This window comes from Diplotaxodon limnothrissa, linkage group LG17, assembly GCF_057381915.1.
Source record: "Diplotaxodon limnothrissa isolate DT_005_m linkage group LG17, D_limnothrissa_male_GT1.1, whole genome shotgun sequence".
Lineage (NCBI taxonomy): Eukaryota > Metazoa > Chordata > Actinopteri > Cichliformes > Cichlidae > Diplotaxodon > Diplotaxodon limnothrissa.
In genome coordinates this window covers 28,389,792-28,407,719 of record NC_140612.1, presented here as the reverse complement: position 1 = coordinate 28,407,719, position 17,928 = coordinate 28,389,792, and the positions used below count along the sequence as shown (strand labels likewise).

Here is a 17,928-nt window from a genome sequence, read left to right as displayed (position 1 = left end):
CTCATTTGTGTTAGAACCCAGCTGTCATAGGAAGAGAGGCCTGGACAGATTGCTAGCTAACACATGCACATAAAAACACAAGGCAAAAAGGGGCTAATATGTTATGTAATGTGTTAGCCATTTTTTTTAATGCCACATGCATTTTCTTTGCTTCATTAGTTGTGGAACCTCAATAAGCCATCCTCCCAGAACACCATGTTTGGTCACTTTCAACCAGTCAACCACTGCTGTTTCTCTCCTGATGACAAGTATCTGTCAACTTGCTCCAACGATGGTACCCTTAAGGTGACTGCCATTAGTCCTGATACTTGCTTTCTTTTTGATACGGTAACACACACTGAACTAGAAATAATTATTAGCAGGTGAAGTGCTCTGACATATACACTGTTTTTGTTTAATTAAATCTGAAGTGACGGATTTAAATGGTAAAGATTTGTTTTTCTTAAATACGTTTTTGTACTTTTGTTGGACAACATGTTTCCTAGTCATGAGTTTACAGTCCCAATAGTTTTATAATCCCTGAATTAAAACATTTGATTCTAGAAGAACTTTACTGCAACAAAATAGGCAAATGATGGTACTCGCTTTCTATTTAGATCATTTATTAGTAACTAAATTTAGAAATATTAATATGCTTTACATACCTTGGTCTTGTAATGCACTGACATGCATGATTCTGCATGTTTGCAGGTATTTGAGGTTTCTTCTACCAATGAATGGAAGACGATCAATGTAAGTGACATGTTTACAGACAACAAGGAAGACGTCTTTGTCAAGTGTAGCACCTGGACTGCCGATGGCAAACGCGTCATATGTGCTGCCAGAAATGCCGTTTTGGTGAGCATTTATCATTGTAAGCATGCTGCTGTATGATCCTGTATGCTGTTTTTTTTGTAGGTGGTGCTAAATGTTTGATAAAATTGGGTGCATATGGTTTGGATATTGTTCATTATCTTAACACTTTCTCGCTGTACTGATTAAAAATTGAAAACACATTCACTCTATCCTCTTTGCCCTTGATGTTGGTGTGCTGTTTCATTGAAGGAGACAGGAAAGAGAGCTTGTTTGTCTTCTAGAGAGTCTAAATAGTGTGTCTTGGTTATAAATGTGCATATCCCCTCCTCTCCTGAGCTTTCCAAAGTCAGCCAGTATTGTCTTGTTATCAGCCTCACTCTGTTCCCTACATCTTCATTCATTTGTATTCTGGGAACCCAAACAGAGTGAAGATTGGATAGGTTCTTTTACTCTAAGGTGACTGAAAGGAGAGGCTTTATAAACTTGAGGAAAATTGCAACATTAATCCTAAGGCATGAAGAAAATCTTTTTCTTTTTTTTGATGCAAAGCACAGAGTTATTGTAGAGCACATTAATACCTTGGTATACTTGATATTGTCAAATGACCTTTGAGCTTAACACAAGTTGCGTAAGTTGTGAGTTGGGGCCTCCATGGGTCGGACTTGTTTGCCCAGCACATCCCACCGATGCTCGATTGGACTGAGATTTGGGGAATTTGGAGGCCAAGTCACGGACCAGCCTTCGCCTTCTAAAATAATGTTATGTTTGATTGGTGTAGCTTGTTCCCCAATAGGCATTGAGTTTGATGTTTGCTTAGACCAGGGGTGTCAAACTCAAATACACAGTGGGCCAAAATTCAAAACTGGAACAAAGTTGCGGGCTAACGTTAATATTTATTGAAATATATTTATTCCTCCAGATAAAAGAATGAATCTTTTCTTATGGACTCAAACACGTTTTGCTGAAAAACTGAATATGGAACAAGCAAAGCTTAATACTAAACAATATATATATTGTTTCGTTCTAATAGTAATTAGGTGTGGCTTTGCGGGCCAAATGTAATTTGGCCCGCAGGCCAGAGTTTGACACCTATGGCCTAGACTGAATACTAAAGATGGCCATGGCCACCAATTGACTTGTCTTAAGCTTGGCATTTTGGCCTTTGCTGTTTTAGGTTTTTCGAGCCGGGCCTGACCTATTTGTACAAATTGGTCGACCGCTAAGTTCTCAGCTATTTTTAGCATTGCAAGGGATGCATGTAGGTACACTGCAGAGATACAAATATTTGCTAATTAGGGCTAACATATAAATTAATGAAATAGTCAAAGAATCAAAGAACTCACTGAGAATAAAACCAGGAGAGACAAATAACTGGGAAAGCCACGTTTTGTGCTTCTCCTTTCTTTTAATTTCAATGTGTTATTTGTACAGTCGTAACAGCTTTTGGACATGTTGATGAGACAACAGGTGCTGATTTGTTGTCTGTCTTTTATTGTTTCTCAGGTCTTTGATGTAGAGACATCAGACATGTTGTTTGAAATCAGGACCAATCGAATGAGCACAGTTCAATACTGTCACGCCTGCCCCACCAGTAACCTGCTGGCCATTGCATTTTCAAACTATGCTGTTGAGGTATCTCACTATATATTTAATGTCTCCTTTTTTTATATAAAATTCAAAATTGTGTATGTAAGTATGTAAAGAAAATTCTCAATAATACTACTACTAATAATAAAGATAAATAAATGTTTGTGTTCCAGCTGTGGGATCTCGAAGCCAATAAAAAGATGGCAGACTGCAGTGGCCACCTAAGCTGGGTGCAGCGTGTCCAGTTTTCTCTTGATGGCTCACAGCTGCTCTCCTGCTCTGATGATCAGACCATCAGGGTAAGACTGAGTGTGTGTGATAAAGCTACAGTATAACAGTACGGAGAGAGGCTGTCAGTGTTGTTCTAATTGCTTATTCTGACAGTAAAATTAACTTCACAAGTTGACTAATTACACTATGTTCCCCCTTGCCAGCTGTTTCAGTTCTTAATGAGCAGTGCTCAGGGATGGTGATGTAACTGTAGTACAAAAGGTATCTGGTCTTTTTTATGGGAATGAAATGCATTTAGGCCATGGCAGAAATAAAGATCTAACTGTTGCTTTGACTTGCTTTTAAATTACTTCTCTGTTATTTGGGTTACATAAAGATGGCAAAATAAATTATTTAACAGGTTTGTCTTGACTCATTGCTCTCTAAAACAAAATAATATGTATCTTAAATAGCTTGAAGACAATGTAACATGAAATATCTCTGCAGTTTAGCCTTTTGGGTGTTTTTTTTTTTTCTTTTTTTTACAGTTTTTACAGCTGCTGTTTTTCAAACAAGGTGGCAAAACTGTCCCTGACAGTCCACAACTACAGCAGAGCCTTCTGTACATACTGCTTATTAGGGGTGAGAGAAAAATGTCGATACTGCAGTACATCATCTCACTTCAAACTGAGATCGCTATGCTGGCACCAGATATTGATCGTGACACACAGCCACAGACTCACAGCCACAGACTCACAAGATGAAAAGCAGTCACTCCTGTTGTTATAAACTTAACAGGGCAATAAATTGCAGGTCACACTAGGGAAAAGGTGGGATAAACAGACGTGTTTACAGTGTCCTCTTTCATCAAAAAGAAAAATCCTGACCTGCCGTGGCAAATATCCTGCAAGAAAAAAGAAAAGTACTTTGTGGCTATGTGTGGATTTGACTTGTTTTCACCAGAAACCCTCATCTTAACTGCCAAGAAGATTCCAGTGACTTAAATATTGCCACAACCGTCAATTTATTCAGTTGATATTGCATATATTCAACTCTAACTCTGGGTTATTATGTGAGATTTACATATCTTGTTCGTTCTGTTTTAAGATATGGGAGACCAAGAAGGTTCACACATCCTCAGCCATCCGCCTGAAGAGAGATTCTGACGTTCTGTTTAATCATGAGGAAATCATAGTGTCAGCTGCAGATAATTGCAACAGACTGCAGGTGAGTTGTTAGGAAAGTGGATATATCAAAGTGCATAGAGTTTTTTTGTGGCAGGAACGTGAAGCTGTAGTATTTTTGTTGGTTGGTACAGTGATTTTAAAAAAAAAAAAAAAAAAAAAAAATGCGTGTGTGTGTTTTAGGTGCGTGATGGTAGAACAGGATCGGTGCTGTTCCAGTCAGAGGAGAAGTCATCCAGGATCCGGTGTACCTGTATCTGTCGGCAGCCCTCTGCTGTTGTCCTGGGGCAAGAAGATGGTACTGTGCAGGTAGATTAAACAGATTCTTACATTACTGAAGGACATAATAAATTGCACATAAAACAAGCATATCGAAAGTACGCTCACTTTCAGCTTTATTTGGTACAAATTGCTAGTTCCAGGTTGAACTCTCTTTTCAGAGATTTTAGTATTCGTAGCTGACCGGAGTGGCATCCAGTGTGGTCTTTTGCTGCTGTAGTCCATGTGCTTCAAGTCTGGATGTGTTGTGTGTGGTCTTTTTTTGAATTCTGTGTAAACCCTAGAGGTGGCTGTGTGGGGAAAATCCCAGTGCTGTCATGCACCAACAACCAGACCACGCTGTGTAATGAGTAAATGAAATCACCTTTCATCAAATAATAATCTATAGTGTAATGTTTACTAAAAAGTAATGTTTCTCCTCTTTAAAGCGAGTATAAGTACTCAAATACTGCAAATTTCCTATATCTTTTTTTTCCTAATCAAAGAAGCACATACATGTATGGGCAGGTGTGCGTGTGTCTGTACAGATGTAAAAATGTTGAGCATTTGAGTTTAATGTTCCATTCCACATCACTGTAGGAGGTGTTCTTTCAGGCCGTGTTGAGTCATGAGATCTGACATTATCGCTGTCACTTTTTTTTTTTTTTATCTGTCCTATCAGCGGTGTGACAGGTCAGCACCTCTTTCATCTCCTTTTCCCTTGACTTGTTTCAATGTTTAGCCTTTCCTTTTACCTGTAATTTATATTCTCAGTGCTTTTCACTCCTGCTCTCTGTATTTATTTCTTTTTCTCCGTCTTTTGTTTTATCTATCTTTTTTTCTCCTTTGTTCTGTATGTCCCCGTTCTCTCCTTGCTCCACTGCTCTTTGTCTAGCTGATAAATTGCGGTTTGCAAGCAGAGAATGAGATTGTAGTCTGGTGTGTGTGTACTTAATGCATATTCTGCAGCAGTAGAGGACATCCCCCAAAGTTACTGTCCTATATTACAGCACAAACACTCACTCAAACAGGGTCCCCTGACACATCAGAACTGAGGCCATTCCAGCCCCCTACAGGAGAGAGCAGCTCTAATTAATTAAGAGGTCCTGCTGTCTTAATGAATACAGGAGCTAATGATTTTAATTACAGCTCCTCTCTGGCCCTTCATATGTCTCCCTTCCTGTCTCCTGGGAACAATTTTTCAACCAGAAAGTAAAGAAAGAGCGATGATTAGTGATCCAAGACAATACCTGTAGAGAATTTTGATAAATGCAGATGCATACAAACAGTGATATAAACTATATTGCCAAAAGTATTCTCTCGTCTGCCTTCACACTCATATGAACTTGAGTGATGCGTCATTCTTTATCCATAGAGTTCAATATAATGTGAGCCCGCTCTTTGCAGCTGTAATAGCTTCAGCTCTCCTGGGAAGGCTTTCTACAAGGTTTAGGAGTGTTTATGGGACGTTCTTCTTCCAGAAGCGGATTTGTGAGGGTAGACACTGACAAAAAGGCCTGGCTCACGGTCTCCACTCTGTCATCCCAGAAGTGTTATTCCACACCAAACTTGCTCATCCATGTCTTTATGGATCATGCTTTGTTTACCTGCGTGCAGTCAAGTTGGAACAGGAAGGGGCTGTCCCCAAAATGCTCCCACAAAGTTGGGAGCAACCACCGCAACTCCTGAAAAACGACCCTACACTATAATCCTCCTCCAAACTTTACACGTGGCACAGTGCAGTCAGACAAATACCGTTTCCCTGGTAACCGCCAAACCCAGACTCGTCCATCGGACCGACAGATGGAGACACGTGATTTGTCAATCCAGAGAACTTGTCTCCACTTCTCTAGAGTCCAGTGCCGGCGTGCTTTACACCACTGCATCCGATGCTTTGCAATGCACTTGTTGATGTAAGGACTAGATGAAACTGCTCACCATGGAAACCCATTCCATGAAGCTTGCTGCGAACTGTTCTTAAGCTAAACTGAAGGCCATGAAGTTTGGAGGTTTGTAGCGATTGATTCTGCAGAAAGTTGGTGACCTCTGTGCATCTAAGCATCCACCGACGATGCTCTCTGATTTTTACATGGCCTACCATTTCGTGGCTCAGTTGCAGTCATAACCAATCGCTTCCACATCATATTTATATATATTTATTTAGCATCTTTTCACAGTACCACGCAGGAAATTACTGTGCCCCTGAGAGCGACCGATTCTTTCACAAGTGTGAGTCAGTGGGTTGGGCATTATTCTGAACACTGAATATAATCCGATTCCTGAATCTCTGTTGCAGACATGTTTTCTATTCTGACACATTAAGAAATGAATGATTTAGGGGTATTTATTGTTGCAGTTCTAGCACCAGGTGGAGCCCTAGTGTAAGCTGGATAAAATCGTGGCTCCTCGGACTGCTGCAGCTCATTCATATTTTTTTCCTTAAACGTGTCGTTTTATTTATAGCCAGTGTACTGGAGAAAAATTAGCAATGATCTGTCAGTTTGCAGCATTGTGAGCTGCCAGCTTTGTTATGCTAATGTAAAAAGTTGAAAGTTTGTGAAATACGTGCAGGAGAGAGAACATAATGTCACTGTGTGTTTCTGTATGATTGAAAAGTGCAAATGTGTGTTTGTGTGCACGTGTGCATTGTGTGCCAGGCGTCAGGGCTGACAGTTAGTCATCTCCTAAGGATGCTTGGCTGCAGGATCCGAAGACTCCTGAGCCCCCACAGGGGGTTGGTGCTGGCAGTAGCTCTGTGCACAGGCAGCGTGCAGGTATGGTAGGGAAGGAGTATGATCTGTGTGTGAATGTGTTTGCACTTCAGAGTGTTCAAGAATAACTAATTGCTGTTTGTGTGTGTGGCTGTTTGTTTACTTTTTCAAAGGGCTTTTAAAGCTAATAATAGAAAAGGCAGATTATTGTTGTCACTGTGCGTATCAGCTATCACATCTCACCATGCAGGACCAGGCTAATTATTTGGCCATCTCACCACTTTTGTTCATGTGTCTTTGACCACATGAGTCTTAAAGCGAGTCAGTGGCTTGTTTATGTCTATTAAAATGAGCAGTCCCCTTTTTTCCCGCTTTACATATTTCCCCTTATATATTTATTTATTTTTTTACCAGATCTCCATGGACATTTCCATTAAAACCCTAGCCCAGAAATACTTGAGCCTGACGTTTAATGCTTGCCTAGGTGTTCTCTCACAGGCTGTGAAACCCGCGTGTCAGAACATGGAGCTTGACAAACATGGTCAGCACACCCTGAGGCTTGTTCTGCTCAGACTTTTCAACCCTTTCTCCTGAGACATAAATATTTTAGTGCCTGCTAAAAACCCCAGGTGACATCAGCCTTTACTTTATACCTTCAAAACCGACAGGTGATGGGATGGACTGAAGTTTATTTTGTGCTCTAGGTCTTTAATTATTTATGTATTACTTTGTTGTTTGCGGTTTATGAGGTTTCGCAGATCGCAGATTCCATAATTTATCACAATTGTTGGATAGCTGCAGTGGGGACAGACAGAGATGGGGCAGGAGGGGAGTGACATGTAGCAAATGTCCGGTCTGTTTGGAGTCAAACTGGGGGACTTAGCTGCTGAGGGCATTGCTTTTCCCCATGTGGTGTATGCCCCAATCACATAGCCATCTGTCTGCTCCAAATCTGAATATTTCTTCTATTACTGGATAAATCTGTCAGATGGTTAATTAGAAAAGTAAAGTTTTTGGATTAGTGTTACAGTAGATAATAAATCAAATTTCACCTCAAAATAGCCTAATTAACACTTTGTTAGTCCTTGGCAAGTAGAATAATTAGCTTTGGTGATCAACTAAACATCTATTATATTATACAGTTCTGTTCCACTTTTTCAGTGTTGCCTAAACCCACAACAGTTTCCCAATCAATATAATCTGTGATAATGATCTTTATTCTGATGTGATTTGTGATTGCTGATCAGTCTCAGTAACCAAACTACCAGTTTTGTGTTGTACTTCTATAGCACAGTCCTTAGTGCTAACCTGCTCGTTTAGCCCTTACAGTCCTGTGCAAAAGTCTTTAGCCAGTCATTTGTCATCTGTCACTTGTTTATATTTTGCCAGGGAAATGGGTGTAATGACTTACAGAAACATCTGCAAATAAAGCTGAAAACCCCTCAGTATATTTTGTACAATTCTAATAACCTTGAAAGTCAATATTTGGTATGACCACCTTTATTCTTCAACACAGTCTGAACTCTCTTAGGAAACTTTCTTGTAATGTCTTCATGTAGTCTTCAGGAAAAGTTCTGCAGATTCCTGAAAGACATTCTTTGGATGTCGGCTGCCTTTTCTTTGCGAATCACATCGTTAGTGCAGAAATACAAATTTTATGCCCATCTTTCTTATACTTGCTATGAATAAGTAAAGAAATCGGTAAAAATTGGCTCTTGGTTCTTTGCTAAGATGTTGTTTATATGTAGACACAACACTGGTTCATCTCTTAAGTTGGGGTTCTTTCATTTTTGAATGATTCATAGGTCGGTGTTCAAGCAAAAACCAACATTCCTCTGAAAATGGTCAGATACAAGATGTAATTGGAAAATGAGTGAAAAAGCAGCCGATGTTCAAAGAAGGACTTTCACAAAGCCTGGAGAGAGAACTGTTGTTTAAGACCACAGTAACAAATCACACACCTGGGTGCTTGGAAGAAAAATACATAAAAGTTGGAGGTGGCTTGAGACTTTTGCACAATATTGTATATTTTGTACGTTTCAATCACAGTTGATTGATACATCTAACAACTAAACACAAAGCAGACTGATATGAATGTGTGTCATTGTTTTTACAAGATTTTCATCACCGAAGTATCTAAGACATTGCCAAAAAGATAATGAAATGAAATAAATGGATTTCAATTTTTTATAATGTCTGCTGAGTACACTCACACTTCACTGAATCCCAGAAATGTCACCCACACAGAGGTGCTGGAGGAAAATAGTCCAAGTCTTAAGGACTGGCATTTGTATTTCATGACAGTTTCAGTTATTATCTAACACCTTTCTCATATTGGTTTACTTACCTGTAAACTCAATATGGATCTCTGGAAGCCTCCAGGATTTGATGTTCCATCCAGTTGACCTTTAGAGGGCACTCACAAAATCTTATCTCTCTCTCTCAAATCCAGCTCTGGCTATTCTGTGAAGGGTCTCAAAGTTTTATTCAGAACTCAAAAGTGACAACACACGGTTTTTCTTTTTGATGTGCTTATCACTGTTAAGCCAGCAGTGGTGCTTTACATCTCTTCTTTTAAGTTCTCCCTTAAAGTGTGACTTTCTATCAGGATTTTTTTTTTTAAAGAGAACCTTCAGAGACACTTTTGCTGCATAAGTGTATCTTTAGACCCGTTTTGGAGCAAGCCATTAACCATTAGGTCTTACTGTTTACTTGATTATTTATGTTTATTTCTTCCTTCCAGGTGCTGGAGGTGCCCTCTGGGAAGCTTCTGGCCACTCTGCAGGGGCACACTAAGACTGTGCTGCACTGTCAGTTCAGTCAGAACGGCCAAACACTCATCACTTCATCTGAGGACGCCACCATAAGAGTAGGTTCCTCCTCTTTCTAGGTTGCTTTGTTTTTGTCTTTATCCTGTGTGTCTGTCTGCTTTATATTTCTGTTTCTCCTAGTCCTATTCATCAGTATGTTCTCCATCCTCACTTTCTTTTCCTGCTAATCAATGGCAAGTTTCTTTCACCTCCCCTGCCAACCTGCTTCCCATTTTTCTTCTCTGCTATCGATTACTCTTTCCCCATTCCCATTCCTCACCTTGAGTAAAAATGCCTTCCATGCTCAATCTTTTAACCTCACAATATTTCAGGTCCCTGTGGTGTTTTCACTTTCCCCTACCTGTTACACTCTACCAACTTCTCTGTCGGCCTCTGCACCTCTCCATTCTTCATCCCTCTTTTTTTGTGTCCTCTCCTTCCTTTTCTCTTTCTTTGCCTCGGGCTGTGCCGCTCTCGGTAGCTCTTTATCTCCGTCTTGCTCATGTGTTGACCGCGTGCAGCTATCTGTTATGTGTTATTGTTGTGCAGTGTGTGAGTATGTGTGTATTGTTCAGGCCGTTATGCTCTGTCAACTCCCAACGTTCATGCTCTGCTGCTCATTTCCCCTTTCCTCTCATCTCCCTCTTCTTCGTCTATTCCCTTTGCCGACAGACCTGTCCACTGCAGCACTTCCTTCCCTCACTGACAGCACAGCATCTAATTCCATATTCATACAGCTACTCTCTGCACTGTTCTCAGCACTCTCAAACAATCCCCACTTATTCAAAAAGAAACTGAGATTTATGCAGTTTGATATGTGCTCACAAGAAGATGGATATCTGTGTTTAAATGTATGCCGATTTAGTGACACTGATCTTAGTTAATGAAAAGTTTTAACCTTCACACCAATGACAGATTCTTTGCGGGGGGTGGAAAGGCAGCACCTTGCACACAAGGCCATGATTGATAGGATTATCTGGATGCTTCTCTCTGTCCTGCCCTCCGTCTTTGAGCTCAGTTGGACTCCTGTTTCAGCTCATTTCCTGTAACTCTCTGCTCACATAAAACACTCTGTAGACTCATGCACAGGTCCAGATTTCTAACTTAACAGATTCATCAGCATTTAGTGAGCACATTTAAAAGGAAGGGGAAAGGAAAGTAAATCAATTAAGTACTATGATATTATGTTGTAAAGATGGATTTATCCACTTAATTTTATGGGGCGCTACACTGAGGAAAAGACTGCTTGAAAATACTTTCCTATGTTGTGTTAGTTAGAAATGTGTTTTTTAAATTCAGTTAATTCTCTTGAGTTTGACCAGTTTGATTCTTCCTTCATGTATAGATACTTAAGAAACGCATCACTGATTAAATTACTCATTAAATACATAGGAAAGGCAAAAATGGCAACAAGGGGTGAAAAGTGATTTTTGATATCTCTGTCACAAAGTGGCTGAAAGACTTTTTTTCTGTTGTCCCCCGTAGTTGTGGGAGTGGCAGTCAGGAAAGTGTAGAGTACTGCACGGTCATAAGGAGCAAGTCAGATGCTTCTCTCTACTCTCCGACTCACCAAACGACTCAAGACTGCTGTCCTGGTCCTTCGATGGTACTGTGAAGGTAAAACTCGTGCTCTTGCACATTTATAATATTACATTTAACAGCCGTGTGAGATCGAATGGTAATTTTTTCTTCTTTGCACACTCTTAGGTGTGGGACACCGAGAGCGGAGAGAAACTGCAGGACATTGAGGCTCATCATGGAACCATTCTGTCCTGTCATGTCTCGCCAGACGGATTCTTCTTTGCCACCACCTCTACTGACAAGACTGCTAAGGTTCAGCGCTCTCTCTCTCTCACACACACACACACACACACACATATTACATGACATATTACTCATCTTCTCTCAAGGCTCCTTACAGCACAAACACATGGATGCACTGCTAGAGGTGATATCTTAAGAAACACTTTTTTTTCCAGCAGTTTGGTAAAAGACCTTAGAGGTTGGTATGCAGCAGAATGCCCCAATGGCCTTGGAGACTTAGCATCAGATCATCAGATCAGTCTGTCGTTCTGCATCCATGTCCAGTCTAGCTGGCAAACCACCCTGGCAGACTGGCAGGCCCACAATCAACTAACATCCCTGTCAGGATATTGCGTTTGCCAGGTTCCCGTTTGCCGACACCACTGCGCCTGACTTTGGCCTGACTTTGACTGACTCTGTGGACTAGAGGTTTTCTGCAAGCAGCTCTTAAATCATCGCTTTCCCTACTCATCATTCAAAGAGCAGCGAACTGCACCTTCGTAATACAAGCTGAACAATCCTGAGATGTCATGCTCTTTCACATCTTTGTGTGTCATTCCTTTTCCTTTCCTTGGATTCTGAATACAGCTGTGGGTTCAGTGTTAGATATATGCGATCAGTTATCCACTTACAGACAACTGGTGTCCCTGAGTGTGCACCATTAGCAACTATTCAAAGCGACTCCGTCTGGCGTTTGTTGAAGCCGGTGATCAAGAGTCACTGCCGCCGAGTTTCACACGGGAATTTGGATTCGGTTGACACTTACTGTAGAGAACAGGCATTGGGTCGTCAGCCAACCTGGCTTCTGTCAGTAAACGGCAGTGAGAGAGAATGTGTGTTTTATGGATTTGGCAAAGATCATAATTGAGGTGTGTGTGTGTGTGTTGTGGGGCTGGTTAGAAGCCAGTGACATAGTGCTTGCTCTCCAGACCGAGCAGGAGCTAAAAACACACACAAACACTGAAGTCCCTGGCTTCCCTCTATCTGGAGGTCAAACCAAAAGGCTCAGCCATGACTTGCTTTGTGGAGCACCACAAAAAAGGAAAGTGCTCTGTTCTGTCTGTCCCTTTCCCTCCACCTCTTTTTCTCTCCATCCCCCTTTTTTCTCCTTTCTTTTCTTTTCCCCTGACCTTCAGATGAATTGAACTTTGTGTTCAGACGTAGCTAGTCGACTGCCAAATGAAGTGTCTAATTATGAGGCGTGTTATTTTCAGTGCAACGCAGGATGTGGAGTGAGGAAGGAAGGAGTATAAAAAGAAAAGATGTGGAGGAGGGAGTAAAATATGAGAGACGGTAGCAATGAGGGAAAGATTACTGATGAACAGATAATGTTATTGTAACAACATTAGCTCTGCATTTGGCATGATTGTTTGCCGTCATAAGATCTATCAGTGGGTGATGATTTTTCTGAGCAACAGAAATTAAACTTCTGTGTCATTATTACTGTGTTCAATCTTCAGTATTTACAACAGATTCTGTTCTGACAGATTATTGCTAGGCAAACATTTCTGAACAGAGAGATTTATATTGAACATAAAAAATATAGCAAATGTAACACACTTTAGCTTATTCATCACCTATAAAGCACCCTTAAACTGTGATTTAGATTTCTGCAGGAAATCTACATCCTAACTTGTGTTGCAACTGAACACTCCTTTTATCTTTACACCGCAACCTTCCACGCGATTCAAATTGTTGTGGTATGCATCGACCCAACGTGTACTTAAATTTGTCAGTAGGTGTGCGTCAGGTTATGTAGAAGGTTGCAGCATAGGGTTAAAATGGGGTTTCAAGTATAGCGTAAGTTACGACATAGATCTGATGCAGAATATATTTCACGTAAAAACCGACACAAAATTCAGAAATTTTCAGATCTAAACTTACTTTATGTACAGACCGAACAAGTAGTGTTTTTGCCAAAAATTTGTCCCCAGAAAATACACTGTGGAATGAAGTCAGTATCAAGCAATGCTGGTCCTAATGTTTCTACACAAGAAAAGGAAGAAACGGAGATTCTGGTTTCATCCAGTTGTCTGGAGAAGCCAGCAGCAGGGAGAATTTCATGGTTTGATCCAGGATCTGAAGCTGTATCTCGACCGCTTTCGTACATATTTCAGGATGTCAGTGTGGCAGTTTGGAGATAGACTGGGTCAGTCGGCTCGGAAATTATTGTTTTAACTGTGAGTACGAGGTAAAATAGTATTATATTACTTCCATATCATATATTTACTTTCCATAACATTGTATTTGCAGTACCAGTGCACATTTTGATGCATAAATGTTGCCAAATGCGACATTCTAAATGTTGTGTTTTGTTTATTCGGATCTGAAAAATGGAGCTTGGTTAAAAAAAAAAAATGTCGGCCACGTAAATTACACGGTCGGTTTAAACGGCTGCATTAAGGACAGCTGAGTCTAAGAAATATTTTTAATGCACGAAACATTTGCACGGATTTTACACGTCCGATGTGTAAAGGCCTTTGTCTATCTTGACTAAATGATCTTTGGTCGCAAACTTGTGTGTGAAAGTGTGAATGTTAAGTTAAAAAAAAAATTCTATATGTTTTTCTTTTCTTTCTCTTTCATTCTGCTCTTAGTTGTGGCACTGTGAGTCCTGGCAGTGTGCCAACACATTGATCGGCCATCAGGAGTGTGTGAGAAGCTGCCGTTTCTCGTGGGACAGCCAACACCTTGCAACGGGAGATGACAACGGAGAGATCCGGGTGTGTTTTCAAAAATACTCAATTTTTGTTTTGAAGTCCTTTTATTCTGGTTGCTGTTCTAGAAAGAGACTAGTTAGGCATCTGCTGCTGATGTAAAGCAACCTGATACACAGAGCCACACAATGTTTTGTTGGGGAGGGATGATGCAAAGTAATATGGCGGTGTCAACACACTAGCCTGCTCTATGTTACCAATATGACAACGCATTAAACCACCTAATTTGCTGTGGAACATACAAAAAATGCAATTATAGCAGTCGACATTTATTCCAGAAATCACTCTGTAATTACGTCTCATCACTCATTTAGATAAAGTGCTTACTAATGCATCATGATTGCTGCGGTGCACGGAAGAGGGGTGAGATGAAAGGGGGGAGCTAGGGCTCCCTCTCAGGAGGGGGTGTGGGAGCTGGAAGAGTGTGTAAGAAGTTGGGATGAAGATAGCAGGAAGAGGAGGAGACGTCTGACAGTGGGAGGTGAAGGAGAGGACTCAGGCTGCCAAATTGGATCTCTAAGGCTTTGGAAAATGAAGCACTTGTACACAATGTACACAGAAACTCACACATCCAAAGTAAATATGAAGCCATACTGTGTGAGAGGTAGAGGAGAAGATCTGCTATTCAGCCAGCAAGCCGTATCTGGTTAATAAAGGGTTAATGCCCTCTAGTGGCCTCTGCGCAGAGCAGCTCCATTATTTAGAAATGACCGAATCCATCAGATTCAATTACGTAAACTACAGCGAAATCTCGCCCCGGTTTCTATAGAAACAAATGTGAGTCATTCAGCACAAAAAGCATGCAAAGTGTTAAATATAGCGGTATGTGTGATGTGTCACTGTCAAATGAACATGACATGTGAACAGTTGCATAACAGCTGCAGTAGACTCATCATTTCATTATATACTGTATGTTATATATTATATGGTTTTACTTCAAACTATACACAGAAATGTCACATAAAGAGCAATCCTCATACTCTTCTGTGTTTCCTTTGTCATGTTTTTAGGCTCAAGAGAAGCTTATAGCATCAAACCTTAATATTGCAGTTTCAACAGAATTCATGCACATCATAAAGTCTTAGTGGCAGGGGGCCTAGAGAGTGCAAATAATCCCAGATATACGTGCATATTTTATTAGAGATGTTTCAGTCCTCAGACTGTCATCTTCTAAAGTTCTTACTGACACTGGCATACATATATATACAATCATGTGCTGCTCTTAAAATACTGAGGGGAAGCCAAAGATCGGCTTAGTACGAATAGCAATGAAATTAATGAGAGTATAAACTATACAACATAGTTTAAAGCCGTCAAAGATTTAGAAAAAGATGCCACAAAGAGAATAGAGAATACTTGAAATAATGTCAGTACTCCTGTGTCAGCCTGAGAAAAAGTGTATCTCAAAGACAGCGACTTAAAGGTAAAGAAGCTTACCTCTAAATCTAATGAATGGAATCTACAATTTTACTCTACCAGCCACTACATCTGTTTTATTACATAACAAGAAGGAAACATGTATTTAAAACTGACAGCGTAAAATGTGTGTTAGTTGTTTATAGGCCCTAACATTTGTTTATTGGATGATTTATAATGTGTGACTGTGCACCACAGCTCTGGAGTGTCAAGGATGGGTCCTTGCTGAAGGTTTGTTCCCGGGACGGTAAGGATGGCATGGACTCGCTGCATGGAGGCTGGGTAACAGATCTGCACTTCTCCCCAGACAACTCTCTTCTGGTCTCAACTGGAGGTTACATCAAGGTATGCTAATGCATTCTGCACATTCAAACCCATTTGGTTTTCACAGCTGGCAATGGGTGCGTCTGTTCTCAAGGGAGTGAAATGCAGTTAAGTTGAATTGAGCTGTTCAAATCCATGCCGTCTTACTTGTTTTTTCTTCTGCCTCTGCATGGACAAGGTTCTCAGAGTTGTCCGTCCACCTGACATTGTTAGATATACGCCAATAAGTGTCATTCAAGTGACAGAATCTCTTAAACACCTTGTGGAAATGTATTCAGATCTGGCACAAACATTCACTCGAACCTAAAGAAGAAATTATTATATATGATTGTCAAGATTCTAAGGTCAAATTGACCTCACTTTTGCCTAAACCTCAAGAATCATTATTAATTTGGCAACCTTTCAAAGGATAGATTGCAAACTGATGACATTTTAAACTGAAAAGGTCAAAAGTCAGTCTCTCAGTGACCTTATGTAATTCCCAAACTGCTTTGTGGGACATTATTTAATGCCATAATTTGTGAGCAGGAGAGATTTTTGATCCTGTTAGTCCTTGGTGAATTAATGACAGGTCTTTGATGCCCACTTGTTATTTTTCCTCTGTGGTTTCCTTTACTTTACTACATTTGTCGTATAAATGTGCACAGACATGGATCTAAACTTCAGCACTACTGGCCAGCAGAGGCATACAGTCACTGGACATTTTATGTCTTCATTAAAACACCAGTTGGAAAGATGACAGGAAATAAAGGGAGAATGAGGTGGTTGATAATAAGCAACAAATGTCTCCATGAGCTTGAGATATTGCAGTTTATGGCGAGTGCTGAATAATCACCTTTATTTTTTTACATTGTGGGTTGTTGTTTTTTTTTTTTTACGTGATTTTTCTGGGGGATGAGAGGGGGGCAGTGTTTCATTTTCATGGTATGCAACCCCGATGCTGCCAGGACACTACAAAATATTTACTTTTATAAGGAAACAAAATTAACAGTGTTGGCTGGTCACAAATCCTTTTATTAAGTGATGAAAACCCCCACAAATAATAACAAAGGATAGATAGTAATTTACCTACTATCACCCTAAGTAGTAATCACATCACACACACTCTGTGTAATGTGTGTTTTTATTGCCTTGTATTGACGTATACATAGGTATTGTCCTGCTTCCTACTTACTAATAAACTTGAGTATATTTCTTTATTGAAAAGCTGTTTATGGATGTATGCAGAGTACATTTCTTGATGACTCTATTTTAAAAAATGTAAGGTAGGTAGGTAGATGAACGCTGATTGAGAATCACAGTAAAATCAATGGAAAGATGCTTGCCAGCATGTGTCATCTCTGCATTCACTAGACAGCTGTTGCAATGCTGCAGGTTTACATAAAACACAGAATGCCTTAGAGAAAGATATCAGTGTCTCCTTGTGACGTGACTGGAATGTTCTAGGTCTACGGTCTCGTTCTTATTGCCTTTACTTTACAGCAGAGGGGTCACAAAGCGGACAGTCTCAGCTGAGCTCTGATTGGCCATTTGTTCAGCAATGATGTAATTCTCCAGGGAGAGCACTTCTGATCCATGAGGCTTTATATCTCGGATTACTCCTGATACTGTGTGTGGGGTAGTGCCGTGTGCACGATTGTGTACAAGTGCGCATTTGTTTATACCTGCATGTGTGGGTCGACAGAGTCGTTTCTGTCGAAGGCAGAGAGTGCTGCTGTTCAGGCTTTATATAGACAGATGGCCAAAACGCATCATAATCTCATCTGGTGCAGATTGCTGTTGACAAGATTATAAAACTTGGAAATTATTTCAAAAGTTGAAATAATCGTTGAATGTACTCATTTTAATTAAGAGTCTTTGGTATTTAGAATATAAACATTTAAAAAAAAAAAAAGCTCTTTCAGACGTATTTTTGTGTCCTCGAGGTATAAAGTGAATGTGCAGAGTAGTCGAAGAATAAAAGTCCTCACCAGGCGGTTCCAAAAGACCACGATTGTAGCATGACATCATACATGAGAATATTTATGATCTTTAGATTTTTTTCTGGATTTAGATAATAAGGGCCATTTTTGGATGTTGAGTTATTCTGTTGCAGCTTTTGGAAACATGACAT

General features: G+C 40.2%; 1 protein-coding gene across 1 annotated transcript in view; it reads left to right on the top strand.

Moving 5' to 3' along the window:
• The window catches only part of apaf1 (apoptotic peptidase activating factor 1), a 44,742-nt gene that overhangs the window by 8,220 nt on the left and 18,594 nt on the right, over positions 1 to 17,928 (top strand). The window contains exons 16-26 of the mRNA XM_085375447.1: positions 160 to 285; positions 691 to 837; positions 2,299 to 2,427; positions 2,556 to 2,681; positions 3,700 to 3,819; positions 3,960 to 4,085; positions 9,489 to 9,614; positions 11,041 to 11,172; positions 11,263 to 11,388; positions 13,956 to 14,081; positions 15,690 to 15,836. Of these exons, the coding sequence (XP_085231573.1) occupies positions 160 to 285; positions 691 to 837; positions 2,299 to 2,427; positions 2,556 to 2,681; positions 3,700 to 3,819; positions 3,960 to 4,085; positions 9,489 to 9,614; positions 11,041 to 11,172; positions 11,263 to 11,388; positions 13,956 to 14,081; positions 15,690 to 15,836 (1,431 nt within the window). The remainder of the gene's footprint in view (positions 1 to 159; positions 286 to 690; positions 838 to 2,298; positions 2,428 to 2,555; positions 2,682 to 3,699; positions 3,820 to 3,959; positions 4,086 to 9,488; positions 9,615 to 11,040; positions 11,173 to 11,262; positions 11,389 to 13,955; positions 14,082 to 15,689; positions 15,837 to 17,928) is intronic.